Source organism: Scomber scombrus, chromosome 4, assembly GCF_963691925.1.
Source record: "Scomber scombrus chromosome 4, fScoSco1.1, whole genome shotgun sequence".
Classification (NCBI taxonomy): Eukaryota; Metazoa; Chordata; class Actinopteri; order Scombriformes; family Scombridae; genus Scomber; species Scomber scombrus.
In genome coordinates this window covers 9,236,614-9,253,715 of record NC_084973.1, presented here as the reverse complement: position 1 = coordinate 9,253,715, position 17,102 = coordinate 9,236,614, and the positions used below count along the sequence as shown (strand labels likewise).

At 39.9% G+C, this 17,102-nt stretch overlaps 1 protein-coding gene across 1 annotated transcript in view; it reads left to right on the top strand.

Moving 5' to 3' along the window:
- The window catches only part of si:dkeyp-14d3.1 (transmembrane protein 132C), a 91,645-nt gene that overhangs the window by 24,358 nt on the left and 50,185 nt on the right, over positions 1-17,102 (top strand). The window contains exon 3 of the mRNA XM_062417176.1: positions 13,799-13,945. Within this exon, the coding sequence (XP_062273160.1) occupies positions 13,799-13,945 (147 nt within the window). The remainder of the gene's footprint in view (positions 1-13,798; positions 13,946-17,102) is intronic.

Below are 17,102 nucleotides of genomic sequence, written 5' to 3'. Positions count from 1 at the left end.
CATGTGTGCACATATCTACACACAATATTTCCCTTTCACAGTTCAAGGTTGCCACTGTATGTAAGAATTTCAGCACAAACATTCCAGCAATGACAGCACTGGCACTTTGTAAACAAGTGGTATTAATTGTCACAGTCTCATTAACTCACAGTGTACGCTGAGTAAACAGCCTTAGTAAAGGTGAAATGAAGCATACTGCAAATAATGTGCACTTACCAGTAAGTGGAGAGAAAGAGTGTGGGTGTGCATGTGTGTGTTTGTGGGTGTTCATGCGTATGCCTAGAATGGATTGACTCAAGGATGCTTACAGACAGCGAGTGGAAATGACAATTCAATGTCAGAGAGTAAGAGATGAGGATGAACATAGAAGATGAAAGGGAATGGATAAATAACAAAAAAGACAAAATGAGAAGTAAATAACTTTAAACACTTCCTCTTTCCTTTGGGTTCTTTGTTTTCTGCCGAGCCCTAGTCTGACAGTGAGACAAGTGAGACAAATGGTTATAAATCATCTTCTTATTTACACAAATTTTGCCAGTGAAATAACTAAACCTGATATATGTGTAACTTAATGTGCCCCCTTAATACAACACCTTTAAAAGATGATACGGCAACGCTGTAAGCAAACACTATACATCCAGCAGATATGAAGCAACATTAGCATTTATTTTGAATCACGGTTCTTGCCTCAGGATGAACACAAGCCCAATATTCACTCCTTTTTTCTCTGTTTTGGTCTCCACCAACTCCAAAGGGAAATTAGCTGCTAAATGCTCCAGCTAGTTGCAAACTTTGCTGAATTTGAAGTATTGATTACAGCAGCTTTAATAATATGTATGGCACTATGATATATAATGCCTTAATCAATATAATTTATCCAGTCAGTGTTATCTACACTTCCTAAAATGTCTTGGAACTACCATGTAATCTTGTAGTAAACGAGAAACCCATTTTCCTTCTTGAAAAGTGGATGTGTGTCAGGCTGCTGCAGTTGGAGGAGAAATTGGTCGAACTCCTCTTTCATGGTGGAATTCTGTGTGAACAGGTCTACAAAGACACCCTCATTCTTTGATTCTGCTGAGCTTTTATGCAAGATGTGTAAGATTTTAAGTGCTTCAGGGCAGATGTTTCTTTTAAAGATTCTTACAAACCTGGTGGTGGTGATTACCTTTGTTTCAGCTGGGTTTTTTATGACCCACTGTATGTTGTCATGCTTCAGTTAGTTTTAACGAAGCAAGAGCCGATTCATGTCCGCAGCACTAATTATAAAAAATCAAACACAAGTGAAACACCCACACAAACACATGTGAGTTCAGATGGAGATTTCTCCTTGTGTGATAGCACTGCAGTATCAGTGTGTGTGAGTGAGGATGTATGCTACAGTGAGTAACCTGAAGGACACTCGTCCCCAGTGGAATGGGGCAAGAGCCTTGTGCCCGAGGAGCTGTAGGGCTGCCGCTCTGACAGGTGAGTCTATCAGCTGTCCTCAGCTCTCTGACCACATACACAAGACAAGGACACAACTTCCACTGCCCACTTCAATACAATGTCACCTGGCTTGTCATAGGCTCTGTCACCTGTCATTCAGAGCTGAGCAATGTATTATCAAGTGCACAGGCCAAGGGCAATGCCAGGTGTGATGATAATTAACTCTGCGGAAGACCTTTGAGTCATATAATAGGGGTCAGCACACCCCACTGTAATTCTGGCATTAGGCAAGAATTGGCCTCCATGAAGAACAATGTGATTAAAATGACATACTGTAGATTTCCAGGCAGCTTAGCAAAGGTCATTTTTGTGATGTGGAGAAATATCCAAAATTGAAAGTAATACAATATAAAAAGCTCAGTTCCAGCTAAAGCTCAGCAGTGTTTTGACCCATCACACCTGTATAGAATTATACACTCACAAAGAAGTTGTAAACACTCAAGTCCATAGTTATCATTACCTACTTGACCAACACACACTGTGACTGTGAATTGCATTCTCTAATAAGTAGCTGGCGTGACTGAAATTCCAACACATTAGAAGACATCGCATAATGTCTATCTAACAGGTGTAGATCGCCTGTGTTATGGCTGTGCTCAGCTTCACGAACATAAAAAGGGGAAAAAAGATGCTACTGTGTAGATAAGCTATTAGCTTTTATGACAGACACATTTGATGCTAGCCAATTACAGTCTAGTATTTTATACTGTAGCAGGCTCACATCACCACAAGGATTGGGACAAGAGCCTAAAACATCAACAACATGATATCTGTGCTCCCAATGTAGCAATGGTGCTGTTAGTATTGCTGTCACAGACATCATCATTACCGTGGCAGGTGAAATAATCAAGACTAATTATTTCCCTCATCTCAAGTTCACGTAGGGTGTTTATTTGCAACGACTTGGATGCACACCCACCACATAAATGCAATGATAGTACTGACTAGCAGTGATTATCACTGGTTTGATCTTAACTCAAGGTCTGTATACAGTTTTTTTCCATATTGTACTGTGCTGTATAGAGCCATTTCCATGACAACTGACCAAACTCAATTCCCTGGAGAAGATGGCAAGACAATGAAGCTTTGGAAAATGTTAGTAAGTGGACTTAAAGCTGAATGAAAAGTGTTGCTTGCCTTAATGAATCCACAGAGAATTATCATCGGAGTTTGCATTTCCCCTCAGCTCTGCAAAGCATTTTAGTGTCTTCCATTTTCTTTGTTTTGGTTTTAAAGCCCACACATTTAGTGTTTTGCTCAGTATCACCAATCCCAGTATTACCTAATTTCCAACCAAAGCAGGCAGCAGTTAAACAAAAAACAGCTGATAAACCCATTGTTCACTACTTACCCAGCACCACAAGGCACACTGACTAAGTTAGTGACTAACTGGTGAAAATAATGTAACATTTAGAAGTGAAATATCTAGCTTATATATTTATACATATGTTTCCTGTAGGAGTGGTCGGAGATAAAAACCAGAGCTAAAAGGAGGGTGAATATTGGACGATTGAACAACTGTAACTGACACATGTTCACTGCATGTTTATAACATGTCACTGTTGTGTTTCCAGCTTGTTCTGCTCCTTCCAAGTAGCCAAAAATGTTCTTAAAATGTTATAATTAGGGAAGATCGTTGTTGTGCAGCAGTAACAAGAAGTCTTGTGTTCACACTCGGGATTTTTAGGAAAGAAAATGTCCTCAACCTAACTAATTCTCTTCATGAACAAATACAGGTCGGATGACAGAGTTTCAATAATCTAGCTGCCAATTCTGCAGATACAAATTAGGGGTTTAATAGACTGCACTACTTTATCTCTGTGCTATATTAGGCTGTTAGTGGCTCTCTGTGGTTTTGCATGATTTGAAAAGTTGTGTCGTTACATTAGCGGCCCTTGTCTCTTTCTAATCCTATTTGCCTTGTGGTTGCAAACAAGGTGTCAGCATAGCCACTCAACTGAAAGAGCAAGGAATCCACGCTTTCTAAGAAGCAGCCCTAATTCAATTGATGTTACCGGCTGGCTTCAATGGATTTTACCTGGGGAGTGCAAATCGAATATTTTCAGGCATATCAACTGCTGTGGCCAAAGGAGCAGGTGCAATTTTCATTTTATGAGCATTTGTTAACAAGACAGTGACATACAGGAGATTATAATTTATTGTTTGAGTTTGATTTAACTCGTCTCCATTAAAGCAGTGTCCCTCTTGCCTGTAGTTTGGGCTGTAGTGGTTCTTAACCACTGCTGTTCATTACACACACAGACACAGATGCACTACATACACATAACTGCATCTTTTTCTATAACGCAGCCCTCTTGACTCCAGTCTCATCTTACTCACAGAAAGGTTGAACTCTTTGCTGTGTCATCTCATCAAGCTTCTGAGGTTGTTGTTGTTTTATCTCTCAGCGCATCAATCTCTGCGCAAGGTGGGTGGGCTGTACCTCCCTTGCTCTCTCGGCAAAGGTCAGTGAGCCGCAAATGAAGGTGTGTCGATCAGATAACTGACAGCTAATTTTCATCAAAGCAGCTGTGGGCGAGGAAGGCGAGTTCTGGGGTGCCAAGGGGCCTCCTCTTTCTCTGAGGATTCTCTGGTACATATCAGGCTTACTGAGTCACTGTGTGGAGATGTGTTCCTGCAGTTTGCACTGGTCTAGACTCTACCAGCCTTATGATAAGCTGCAACATACTTGTAAGAGTAGTTCAAAAGGCCTTGGAGAGGAAACAAAAAAAGAGTTGTCAACACAACAGTGCTGCAATATTTTTTTATTTCTAGAGCATCCTTGCCTGATGATCCACACAAGCCAGCATTTGCTCCTCTCTGGTCATTTTTTTGCCCTCTTTCCTCTCCTCTTCCCCTTTGCCAGTTTTATAAACATGGTTTGCATTGATTTATTCTCTTCCACCAATTAAAAGCAATTTTGTGAGCATTAGAGTAAGCCATGCCGGGGGCTGTTTACTGCGGCAGGCTGTTCATTACCTCATTGTGTGTGTGTGTGCGTGTGTGTGTGTGTGTGCGTGTGTGTGTGTGTGTGTGTGTGTGTGTGTGTGTGTGTGTGTGCATATGCATCTCTTTGCTCGTGCGAACGTGCCAGCTTGTCTCTGTGTGAACTCCTGAGTGCCTCAGTTATGCTTATTTCACTCTGTGAATGTGTCTGCACAAGAATGCGTGTGTGCCATTCCATTCATGTTTAGGTATCCATAAGCAGATGGGTGCGGGTGCGTTTCAGAGATTCCCCACACGTGCAGGGCATTAGTTCTCTGTTTGCAGGCTAAATCCTCATGTTGTTGAACTGGTGTCAGTTGCCCCTGACACAACACAAAGCTTATCTTTTACCAACTCCCGTACCCCCTTGGGAAGGGGAGACGTGGGGGCAGGGCAAGGGATCAGGGGATGTGGGAAAGAAGGCAGGAAGCTACTGGCTGGTGTAAATAACCCTGGGCTCAGGGGGAAGGTTAAGAAGCCAATGCCATGCTGAATACTAAGTGCTATCCCTGAAGTACCTACTCTGACTGTGCCACCATGCCAGTCATCACATCAGCGTGTCAGTGCATACAGGTCTCCATTTGTCAGGCTGTATGACCGTCATCTACCTTGTTGATGGGCACCTGTTACATTAATATTGCATTGGTGTACCACAGGTGGCAGACTGGATGCTTTTTGGTTTCAGCTGGAAAAGATTTTTAAACTCAAGCAAAATGAAGTGCCACCTAACCAACCTCGTCTCTGAAATTGCATTTTTGCATAGTTTTGTTTTCCATTAATGTAACACAGAAATTAAAATAACAAATCACTTACCAAGTTGGAATTATTTCAGTCAATTCAGTTTAAAGATTTGCAGTCACTGATGCACTAAGTACGTACAACAGTAGGCTAAATGAACACATCAGGTTTGACATGTGACTTTCAGCGTTGATTCTGTTCAGTAGTATGTTCAGTCTGTTGCTTGTTCAAGTTGTTACATTCAGTTCAGTACAAATTATCATGACTGCTGGGAGTAATGTACAGTGCACCATGACTGAGCTGACAACTAAAAACTACTGAGTCTTTCAGTGACAATGGTGATGGTTGAGGTGGAAAATTCAGTGTTTAAGATCTATTTGTACATGTACTGAACACTTAAACAAAACAGATGTTAAAAAGTATTGCTTACATGGAAAGATTGCTCATCTTGCAGCGCTCTCAACAGAAGTAAGGACAGTGATTAAGCCACAACTTTTCAGTCTTCAGTCTACTGCTGAGTTGAGGAGGCGTAAAGTGTGCTATTATCAGTCGATGTATAGCCACCCATTCATAATGATATATAATCTGTAAAATCGAATAAAAGTAGCAGAACCTTTCATTTCATCAAAGTATATTTTATTATAAATGATAAAAAATAGAAATAGATACCTTATTATTTATGTTAAATGTTCAAAATAATCATGGCAGTTTATCAGTTTGCTGTTACAGTTATGTGCAAATACAGTATGAATGTTTTGAAACTACTTTGTACCAAGTAACTATGGTAACACATTGTAGCTCTGAACACAGACAACTTACAACATTTTTTTTAAATGCCTTTTAGGCCCTCCACCTTCAAGAGCCCTGTGTGGAGGAGTTCGTCCTTACAGAACCATTTTAAACAAGATGGTCTTTGACAAAGTCAGCTGAAGTAACCCTATGATTCAGGATCCTCACCTTGTTCACCTTCATGTACACAGCACATGGAGCCAGAGATGAGACATCCATGTGTGAACAACAGAGACAGAGCTTTCAATATAGCTTCCCATTTGCCATATCCTCTGGGCATGCAACTATTTATTCCTCCCATTTTTCTCAAAACTAGAAATAAAATGAAAAGGAGCAGCAAAAGGGAAAACAAGTGCACGGGTAAATCTCTTTTGCCAAAGGCAACATTGTGACATTATCTCTTTGTCACAGCTTAACAAAGGCCTGTTCCTATGAGTATATGTTAAAGTGTTTATTTGATGTGTACATACATGTGCAAGCATCCATGATAACATGTGTGCATACGTGTGTTTACGCACGTGTGTTTAGGCACATTTTCCTGTGCTCGTGTGAGTTTTTGAGAGTGTTTGCTGTTGTGCTCAGAATGAAAGGCGTTGCGTTTGCCTATAAACATGTGTTCATCTGCAGATTAGCCTGCAGCTGCCTGCCCCCGGTGCAGGAATCAGTGAAAACACACACTTTCCAGCAGGCTTTGTTGAGCTGAAATACCTGCTCACTCTAAATCAGCTCTTCTCAAATGCACTTTAATATCCTCCAACAAGGGATGATATTGCAATTGAAAAGTTGGAAGAACCATTTCACAAACCCAGAATTTGAGCCTGGTTTAATTATAAAACCCCATTTGAGTAATGAAACAAGAGAAGGGTGTCTGTGCAAATATTTTATAAATCTTACCATTTCAGTATCCTTTATTTTTCCCTGCTTCCTATTTTCATTCTGCATGTTTCCTTCTCTTGCTGTGCTCTTGAATGTTGTGAAAATCCAATTAGGTGGACACATTCTGTGAGAACACCACAAAACCGCACTTCATGATAGCAATCATATGAATTTTTCATATGGGATTTTCAGTGCTCCCTCTCGTTGCTCACACCATGTCTACACAAAAGATGGAGTAATTGGCAAACAGATCTCCATACAAAATGCTCCCCCCCCCCTCTTTTATGGCCACTTAGCTTAACAATGGGTACTTCAGTAATCTCTGCTGTGTGATTCAGAAATGAAAAGCCAATGAAATGTTCCTCCTGGCATGTGGGGGAAATGACTGCCACTGTAGGTAGAGCGTGGTACCAGCACATTACTCGCTCACCAGCTGACACATGAGCAAAAGCTACATTGCAATTTCTGTTTGTTTTAGACACCTTTGGTATTCTGTAGCACTTCCTTGTTATATCAAGTAAAAGCTAAATAATAATATTTACATGGATACAGGTGGGGAATCCTGAATGCTTTCCTACCGTTCATGTTGACATAATGTTGCTTAAAGAAAGTGAGCAAATGAATAATTCATACTGAAAGAAAGGGCTAATGTGAGACTGATAGAGTGAGGATATTATATTTGCCTGACCATACTGACAGACAGTATTGAAGGTCTGTCCCAGACATATGAATATATCACAGCTTTCATAAATCGACTCAAAATGCTCTGTCAGCACTTTACATTTGAATCAATTTAGCTGTTGTCTTTTAATTAGCATTTTATGATGATTTTAACTGTTTGAAACCTCTGAGCCACCGTGGTGCTGCAAGTTATTTTGGTCTCATGTAGCCTTTATAGCCTTTAGTATCGCCGCACTGCCTTTCCTTCTCTGCTGGATGGTCGAGATGAGCAGCACAACAGATTGATTTAAGTAAGTGCAGGTTGCACAGTCACGCTCTGTGCCTGCAAACACACCAACTCAGTTACTGGGCCTTTTCCCCAACATTCTTCTCTTACTCTTTTTCTTTGTTACTGTTTTTATGTCTTATATTCCTTACATACAGTATTTATTTTCTTTCTCTTCATACACAAAATCCACAGTAGATATTTCATTGGATAACTGAAACTTTGTGACTTCAGAAGATCACCGAAGCCATAAGGATTCACCCTTTGGGGATCATGAATGTATGTACAACATTGTATAGTGATCTATTGTAACAGTTTTGAGATATTTCAGGGTGGATCTAAGTGGTGGACCAACCACGCCATCACTTGGGCTTTGCCGCTGCATGGCTCAAAATGTATACATTACATATACACTCATAAACAAGCAAGCACATAATGGAACTTAATGATGTAATAGCTAGTGGGTGTTAAATCCATCAATAATACCACAATGTATTAAAGCTGCAATATAGGACATTCAGCCCCTTCAGATGTAAAGATATAGTGGAGTAATGGTGACCTGAGCAGCGAATGAAGTAACACTCCCTCTGTGTGTGTTGTAATCCCAGCTTTTCTCTTTATTGTTTTGATAGCTGGTCTGGCCAAGTGTGCATGTTAGTGCATGTTATAGTCCCTTGCTGTCCTCCCTGGGTCGTAAACTTTCTCATATCACAGCTAAACTGTTCACTTAAATATGTGTCTGAAAGCATTTGAGGTGAGAAATGGGCAAAGCAGTAACACAACCTTCATTCATATTTGATGAGCACTTCCTAGTTTGACAGTCAGATCTGAGGTTCGCGAGCTGTGTGTTCGGATGTAGCTTGCTATCTTTTTTTCAACTTTATTGAATAAGTGATGCATGTATTTGTTTTGGTCTGAGCTGCTGGTGTGACATCTAGTGGGGCGGAATTTTGTATATTGCACTTCTTTAAAAAAAAACCTTACCCCTGCATGCACCCACGGACACGCATGCCATCTCACACAATAAAAAGCAGTACAAATCGTTTTTTGGATATTTTTACGACTGCAAAAGTTTTGTGTCCTACTGTACAATACTGAAGAAAAAAAAATCAGTTTTGATTTGACACTTTGGGATTGGAGTGTAGGCGTTTGGCCTGATTTATTTTTATGTTTGCCACTTTGTATGTGCATGTGTATTTTTTTTCCAGTGTCTGCTCCTGCATCAGTTATAATCTACGAAAAACAGCAGACTCATAGAGAAGTGCAATGCTTTTTAGACTGTTCCATTAGCCGCCAACCACAACCCATCACAAAGTACTGTCCTCCCGCTGTCTCTCTGCCATTCTGCCACAGTGCAGCTTCTCTTTTTCCCTGTTCCCCACTGAGCTCTTGCATTCCCTGCACACTGTTTATGTAGGCGGGATGGCACAATAAAACAGGAAACGCATCCTCGGGTAGCCGATGATTCTGGATGCATATGGTCCTCGGTGGAGTCAGCGGAGAAAAATGGTAAGAATAGGTCACCAACCCTGTGATGCGTGTGAACCGGGAGCAGCCCGACACTGAGGTAACAGGAGTGCTGCCAGGGTTGCGGGACATAGACCACTGGCTGGGGACTCCCATTATCGTCCAGCCTTGACCTTATTGGATTTCTCCTGGAAATGTTTATTTCCTTCACTGCCCAGCTGAGAAGTAGCTCTCCTACTTATCTCATCACTATTTATTAAGGCAGGCCCCTGAGGAGTCCGAGCAAACAATCAGGTCTGAGGGAGGATGGGTGGTAGAGAGACAGCGTCGCGAGAGAGTGAGAGAAAGAAAGAATAAGAGGCTAGAATACACACTGGTTGCAGCATGGTTTTCCTCAATTTTTATCCAAGAAAAGGGTCGTGATGACATGAAACGGCATTAGAGTTGCGAATGGACCACTCTGGGTTCTCTGATTGCCTCTGCACTATCTGCACCCCGTCTCTTTCTTCGGCTCAGTTCTGCTCAGACTTACTACAGTGCCAATGAAGACTTGTCAGGTTCTCTCATGATTGCTGACAGTTTTGAGAAGTTGGATCTCGTGTAACTTTTAACTGTCAGCTAAACGCTGTTACCTTTTTGCACCATTCCATCGTCGTCTCTTTACTTCGCCTGTAGTTGTGTAATGCTTGGTATTCAGAACATTCAGCTTCAATTGTAGCTCTGTGGCTTCACAGGAGACCTATTCAGAGACTGAGGAGAGCCCAGGTGCATTGGTATAGAGTGTTCCCTTCTCCTTCATTTTCAACTTGTCAAACTTCGAGAAGAAGTTTTTTTGGTCTTGTTTGCCTTTGACTTTACTCTAGCTGTGTCCTGCAAAGCCAAATAACAGAGTGAAACAGTCTGGATTTAGTAAATGTGCACATAAGACAAAAAGATTAAGACAAATATAGAGATGCACTTTAAAGCACTGTATTGAACAATTAGCCCCCATATACATAGGCATATTCAACAAGTCACTGTAACTCTGCATGGTCCCTTATTATTTATTACACGTTACATTTATTTTTTGCACTCACTATATCTTGGCCTGTATCTCAATCTATATTTCCTTTGTACAGTCAATATGTAATCTAAAGTTTTAATATCCCATTACGAAACTGTTATTATTCCATTCTCTAGATTTTCATCTAATTTTAGTATTTCTAAATTATTTTATTATTATTAAATTATCTTACTCTAGTTATATTTTTTAATATTCTATGTGGGAACAAATGCCAACACACAATATTTGAATGCTTGCATACTTGGCTTATAAACTGATTCTGATGCTGATTTATCTAAAGCATAAATAACACATTTTTACAGTGCACAATTGATTTTCATAAATGGTCTCTACTAAACATTAGTTTTGATTAATATGAAGATTGCTTGGCTGCCATATTTTAAAATATGCACTATTTGATTCCCCAGTTGAACTTACAACATGAATCCAATACATGAATCTTGTTACTTCCATTAGATGACTGCTATTTAACCTGCAGTAGACTCCTATGCTGGCTGGTTACGAGGCCAAATTGACCATTAAGTCAATAAAAGACACTTCAACCATACTCCAACTGCTCTGTGAGTTTGGATATGGTCAGTGGAGTAATGACTGGTTCCCCTCCAAGACTTGACTGTGTTTAAAAAGCCTGAAGCCGCACTGGAAGCCACTGATAGACATCCCGATCACTGAAGTGTAAAGAAACCAGATACAAGACCCGGCTGCTCCCATCGGGACCGAGGAGGACTGTGCATGAGCTTTTTGTGTTACAGTTATATGCTCACCGCCAGTAAATTCCTCCTCAGCAATTCTTTTCATTCTGGCTAAAAGTGGGGATCTACCATTTAGTTGAAAAAAAATCTAGCCTTGGACTGACATTGTTAGCTATTCTTTGTGATGTTCTGTGTATTCCAGGACTTGGACAAGGTTAAGATGAAGTGTTGTAATTTATTTTTTGGTGTAGCTGCTTTTTCCTGTCTTGTCTAAAGTAGTCAGGCTGAGGTGAGCTGTTGTTCCAATATGTTTATCAAGCAGATTCAAAGTAGGATGAATAAAAATATAACATTTTAAGACATATAACATTCAATTACACTGTTAACACTAGGTACCTTAAAAGTTGCACATATATAAGATATTATGGCTGCTTTGTATTATCGGCTTTTGATCCTACTGTTGTAGGGAAAATTTGTAGATGTATTCTTCTATCAAATTGAACAAATATCCAATAAAAATAATAAATGATCATATAATTATACTAATAACACACCACTAAATAACAATTAATGCAATATGCAATGTGGTTTTTTTGTTTTTTTCCACTTATGTTATATAAAAACCAATGGAAATAATGGCCAAAACTCAAATAAAATACTATAATACTGTATGTATGCTGTAAAGCTTCAGAAATACTGAATCTTGCATTTCCCATAATGTAGCCAAGAGCATATTTTTATTAGATAGTCCTTCTTTGGTAAAAACTCTGGCTCTTTTACCCTTCACACCCTCAGTTCCAACACTGGCTCTCTCTTATATGTTGTTGTCTTTAAGCCTAAACAACTTAAACTGAGGTTATTTTCTCCCATGTAGGGCATCGGGAACAAATATGCCTCAGGTGCAACAACAGCTTGTCTGATCCCATGTAGTATGTCATGGTGGAGGTCAACCAAATCTGGGAAGTATCTGAGACTCGCATGTCGGAATTCTTTTGTCTTCTCTCTCCTAGTTTGACAATGTTAAAACGAATTCTGTGACATTGAGCCATAGTAGCGCATGGGGATAGGTTTTGCTTTTCACTTGCAGATAACCAAATCAGTCACACTTGTGGATGCGACATCACCCCCCTGCACATATATAGTGCACACCTACACATTCACTCAAGTTAAACCCAATGTTTGTTGATACTGATGATGGAACAGTAACCTTATTAATCACCTACCATATGTCACACAAGTCATCAAAATCGGCTCGCAGTAATATTTGGTCATGGTCTAATGTGTAGTCTTCCATACTTCTCATGTCATGGCAAGAATTTATCATTCTTTGATCGCCTAAACAGACCCAAATCTCATCTAATATTCTGTATTCTGGTCACGGCAAACGACTTGTTGTGGAGTAATGTATAAACCTCTATAAGCCTTCAGTTATACACACATGTTAGATAGGGAAGCAGCTGGCAAAAACACATCAAATCATCCTGGAAACACAAAAATACGACTACATGCACACATACACAAATAGAATACATATGTGTGCATAAACACATACATAGTGACCCTTACGTGTAGTGTTTATCTTTATTCCTATAGGGAGGGGAAGCATGCCATCTGTCATATTATCAATTTTCCCTCCGAATATAACCCCCTTCACAACATGATAAGACATCACATCAAAGAAAGAGACTTGACTGGAGAGGGCAGATGTATTCATTGGCAAACAGACAGGCAATTGCATAGTGGATGTTTAAGAGCAGCAACAAATTCAAGATGAAAGCAAAGTCCTATCTTTGGTCTCAACTGTCAACCTGGTATGGATTGGATAGGGAAAGTGATTGGCCCTTCTGTTATAATTTAGTCTTCTCTTCAATCCTGGAACTTTGCTGTCACCCTCATACAAAATCCTGCAGGCCTTTGACCACGTTATGTTATAGAACATTAGTCTAAATATATTTTATGTCAACACTTTCACCCAAGATCAGTCATTGTACAGCAAATATACTTTACAATACGTTTTACCTTTAAGGGAGATTTTCATTTTTTCCCTTCAATAGACTTTTTCCTCCTTTGTAGTCCACTGAGCCAAGGATATTGATGGTGCAATTTTGTCGAAGTGAAAGAAACCTTTTCATAATATTCTTTTCAGACTGCGAGAGAGTGAATCTATTACTGAGGGAGGTAAAGGAGAGCGCCATAATGGGATGGTCACATCCCACTTATACCTTCATTTTATGACAAACAGCACATTCACCGTGAATGACAGGTCTCAAAGTCTCAGAGATAAGTTATATTTGTATGTTTTCTTTTATTTATATGACTCTGTACTACTTGGAATAAAAAATAATTAAGGTTTAGGAAAAAAAAAAGTACATAAACACTTTTTGCATCAGACTATTCCGGATGCAAAAACTTCTCATTAAATTTGCAAGTGGTTTGATTAATTGATTGACCAGTGGAACACATAGGATAACTCACATGTTTAAAGGAGCTACTTGTCCTCTGGGAAATCGAAAACGGTGTGATCAAAACCAAGATAACAGCTGTGACATCTTTTGAAGTCAAGACAGTGCAGTGAACCATCTGGATAATGTATTGCTAGACAGAATTAGGGAGGGAAAAAAATCACTGTCTTTCTGGTCGCAGCTGCCATACATTGATCAGCTGGGTACATCCAATGACTCTGAAATGAGGATCTTCTTAATAACAGAATCATTCATGCCTTATATGCTAACACACGTCTTCCTTTCTCCGCAGAGTGAAGTTGAAAGAGGGAGTGGCGTTTCTCGGAGCTCGTCCCAGCAATCCCACTCAGTGGATAGTCAGCCAAGATGTGAGGAGCGAAGGCCATCGCGTGGTGACTCTCCACTGCCGCCGCAAGGAGTCCGGCTATGACCAGCAAAGGTCAGCAGTTAAATACTTCACTTTAAAGGAGGACATCAAGTTACCTTGTTACCTTAGTAAAGTGATAAGGGGATATGAATATGTCTCCAACAGATCTGTGACATCTCCACTCTGTGTTCAAAGTAAAAAGCAAAAAAATGTATTAACATCTACATGATCTCTCTTCACTTCACAAGCTAACTGATATATAACAGTTAAACGTGCGTTCATTATTTTTTGGCTACTATGAGGCAGCGCAACAAGCTAAACACAATACTTACATACTGTCACCTTTGTATGTTTGCCTATTTGCACATGAGGAGTTGGGTTTCTGGCCACCAAATATAAGACCAAATATTCGCTCCTTCCTTCGATCTTTTTCACTTTGTTTATTTTTTCAACAACTCCTGAGGGAAATATGTGGCTCTTCAGCTGCTAAATTTGCTAATTGCTGACTTTGTCTCACTAGCTAGCTTTGACTGTCTGGTGCTGGGCGGATCACATACAATGGGTATATCAGTGCTTTTTCACAAAAAATAAGCAGCAGTGAAGGGAAAGGTTGGTGTCCGACCAAAAAAATTAACAACCAAAAAACAGATCTTTTTAGCTAAAATATGCAAATAAAAGCTCTGTTTTAGCCCTTTCAGCAGAATGCTAGAGCTCAATGGAACTGCAGTTTGGTTATAATTATTTATATTTCTTCCATTGTTAATATGAAAATAAAATGTTTCAAGTGAATACACTGAAAAATCATATAAATTGATTGATAATAAATAAAAACATCAAACCAGCTTTGACAGCTGTTCAGTAATGTAGGTTGGCTAAAGCCTCCCACAGGCCACTATCTTCATGGTAAGTTTAGGTTTCAAAGTAGTCCTGTAAAAACAGACTACTTAGTGATAGTCCTCCTACTGAACTGACACACTTGACTTGACATAAAGGCCATGGGAAGTGTCTGTTGATACCACTGTGGGAAGGAAAAGTTAATAGACTATTTCTATATCCCCTCCTCCTCGCTCTCTTTTTATTTGCATACTTATTTTCTGCCATAGCCTCAAAGTGCCTTAAAGTTGTTTTGGTCATTTCCTATCAGTATGCACGTCCTTACACTAATCTGGCAGATAGGGAAGTGATTGCCAGCGCTGGGAAAAAGGTTGTTGTGTTAATTATGAGCTGATTGAAGGCCTTTGTGTGTTTTAATGGTTTTTCCTCCTCAGATCAGGAAGTAGTTTTAATAAATCTAACTTTCTAGTGACAGGTGTAATTTTATGGATTAGAGACAGATTGGGTTTGGGAAAGCTCTGCTTATTTGCTCATTAGCTTCCATTCCACTTAGCAAATTCTAAACCACTGCCTTGAGAAAACAGAGCACTTGATATAGTCCGCTACTTTATAATCAAAGTTGTTCAGGGGTTATTTAAGTGTAGAGAGTGTATGGAACACATGTAATTTCATTCTGGTGGTCCTGTGATTTGTGTAGACATGCTGCTATTACTGGATTACTACAAGGAATGATTACAGTGTGCTACAGCACATAAAACAAAGATAACTGTGCTTGCCATTGTAAAATCAGGAGCTGCTAATAAAGATTTTCCTTAATAGACATCTCATGCAGTAATTTGTTATTCTATACCGCAGTGCTACATTCAGATCAGCAGCTGAGATTTGCCGTGCCGGTTGCTGATGGTTACGCTCAGATCTCAGTGGCAGGCTTTTACGTGGGTTCAATATTTTCACTTCTGAGAACATACTGTAAGACTTTATTTGACTTTCTGAGCAACCCGTTTCAAACATGAGCTGCCCCAGGAAGTCGCCTCCGCACTGAAACTTCTTTCCAGACCTTCCATTCACTCGTGTAATAACTTTTGACAGCTCAGTCCTATATAAATAAAAAGGATTTGGAAGCCTGCAAATATATAGAGATGCAAACTCAGCTGCTGATAATAATTGATTATGTTTGTCTCTGCCACATCCATCTACTTTTTTATTGACCACAGTATCTGTGCTGCCACTATAGGGAATAATGTCTGTTATGAGAATCATTGTCAGAAAGGTATATCTATGATTTAAGTTCTATATAATTTTTGCCAGAGGTCTGAACTTCACATTGCCTCTTTTTTGTCAACAGTTTACTGAATTCTCATGGAAATAAGCATGTTTAAAGGTGGAATAAAATACTCTTCTAAAATCCCACAACACTACTTGCTGAGCAGAGTTTGTGAGGACGCTGACCAAGTTTATCCATGTTGAATTCCTGGCCTTTAAAAAATAATGTTCCCATGGATCTAATATACCACTGCTTGTGCTTGGCTCTAAGTGGAGCTGCAGCATCTTGAACAACATAAAAAGGAGCTTTCAGCAAACTGCAGCAGTGAGCAGCAACACTTGGCAGCTGGCTCCTCCTTCCCTCCGGAGCCATTCTCCTCCTTCATGCAGGTATTATTCTCTCTGCTCTGACTCACGACCTCACCTTCTCGCCCACACACACACGTGCGCGCACACACACACACACACACACACGCACACACTCAAACTGTAATAAAATCACATTTTATTGATTTACTAAGGGAAGGAGCCAGAGACAAGAGTGAGCATATTTAGTCTAATCCCTGCTGTTTGGGCCATGTACTATGGACTGCTCCTTAATCCCCACAGCTGTCAAAGTCACTTCAGAGAGAAGACCAAAGACGCCCCATGATAGCTATACAATACACAATGCTCCAATTTTTCTTTCGTCTTGTCCTCCCCGGTCCCAGTCATTTCAATGAAGCTCTTTTAGAAGGGGATTAGACATAGCTATCTCATCTGTTGAGCTGTCATTCAGTCAGCTTTCTTCTATCTCCTCCTTCCCTGAGGATAGGAAGATGACGAGGTGTGTGACTGCTGTATAGGTCAAACACATATGGATCTTGTTTGTTCTTTTATTTTTTATTTTTAATAGGGTAAACGTGATTTTCCATTTATGTTAGCTGGCTTTCCTAACCTTGGATGTGTTATTTCTGTGTTACAAACTCAGAGAGTACAGCATTTTTTGCTTCCTTTTACACGTACAACTCTTTCTAAAAGTACAATTTATTTAACCTCCACAATTTTGGAATCATTTTTACATCCCCTCTCCTTATCTTTAACAGACTTTGCATTTCACCCTACTCTCACTAGCAGTCCACTTCTAGTCTGA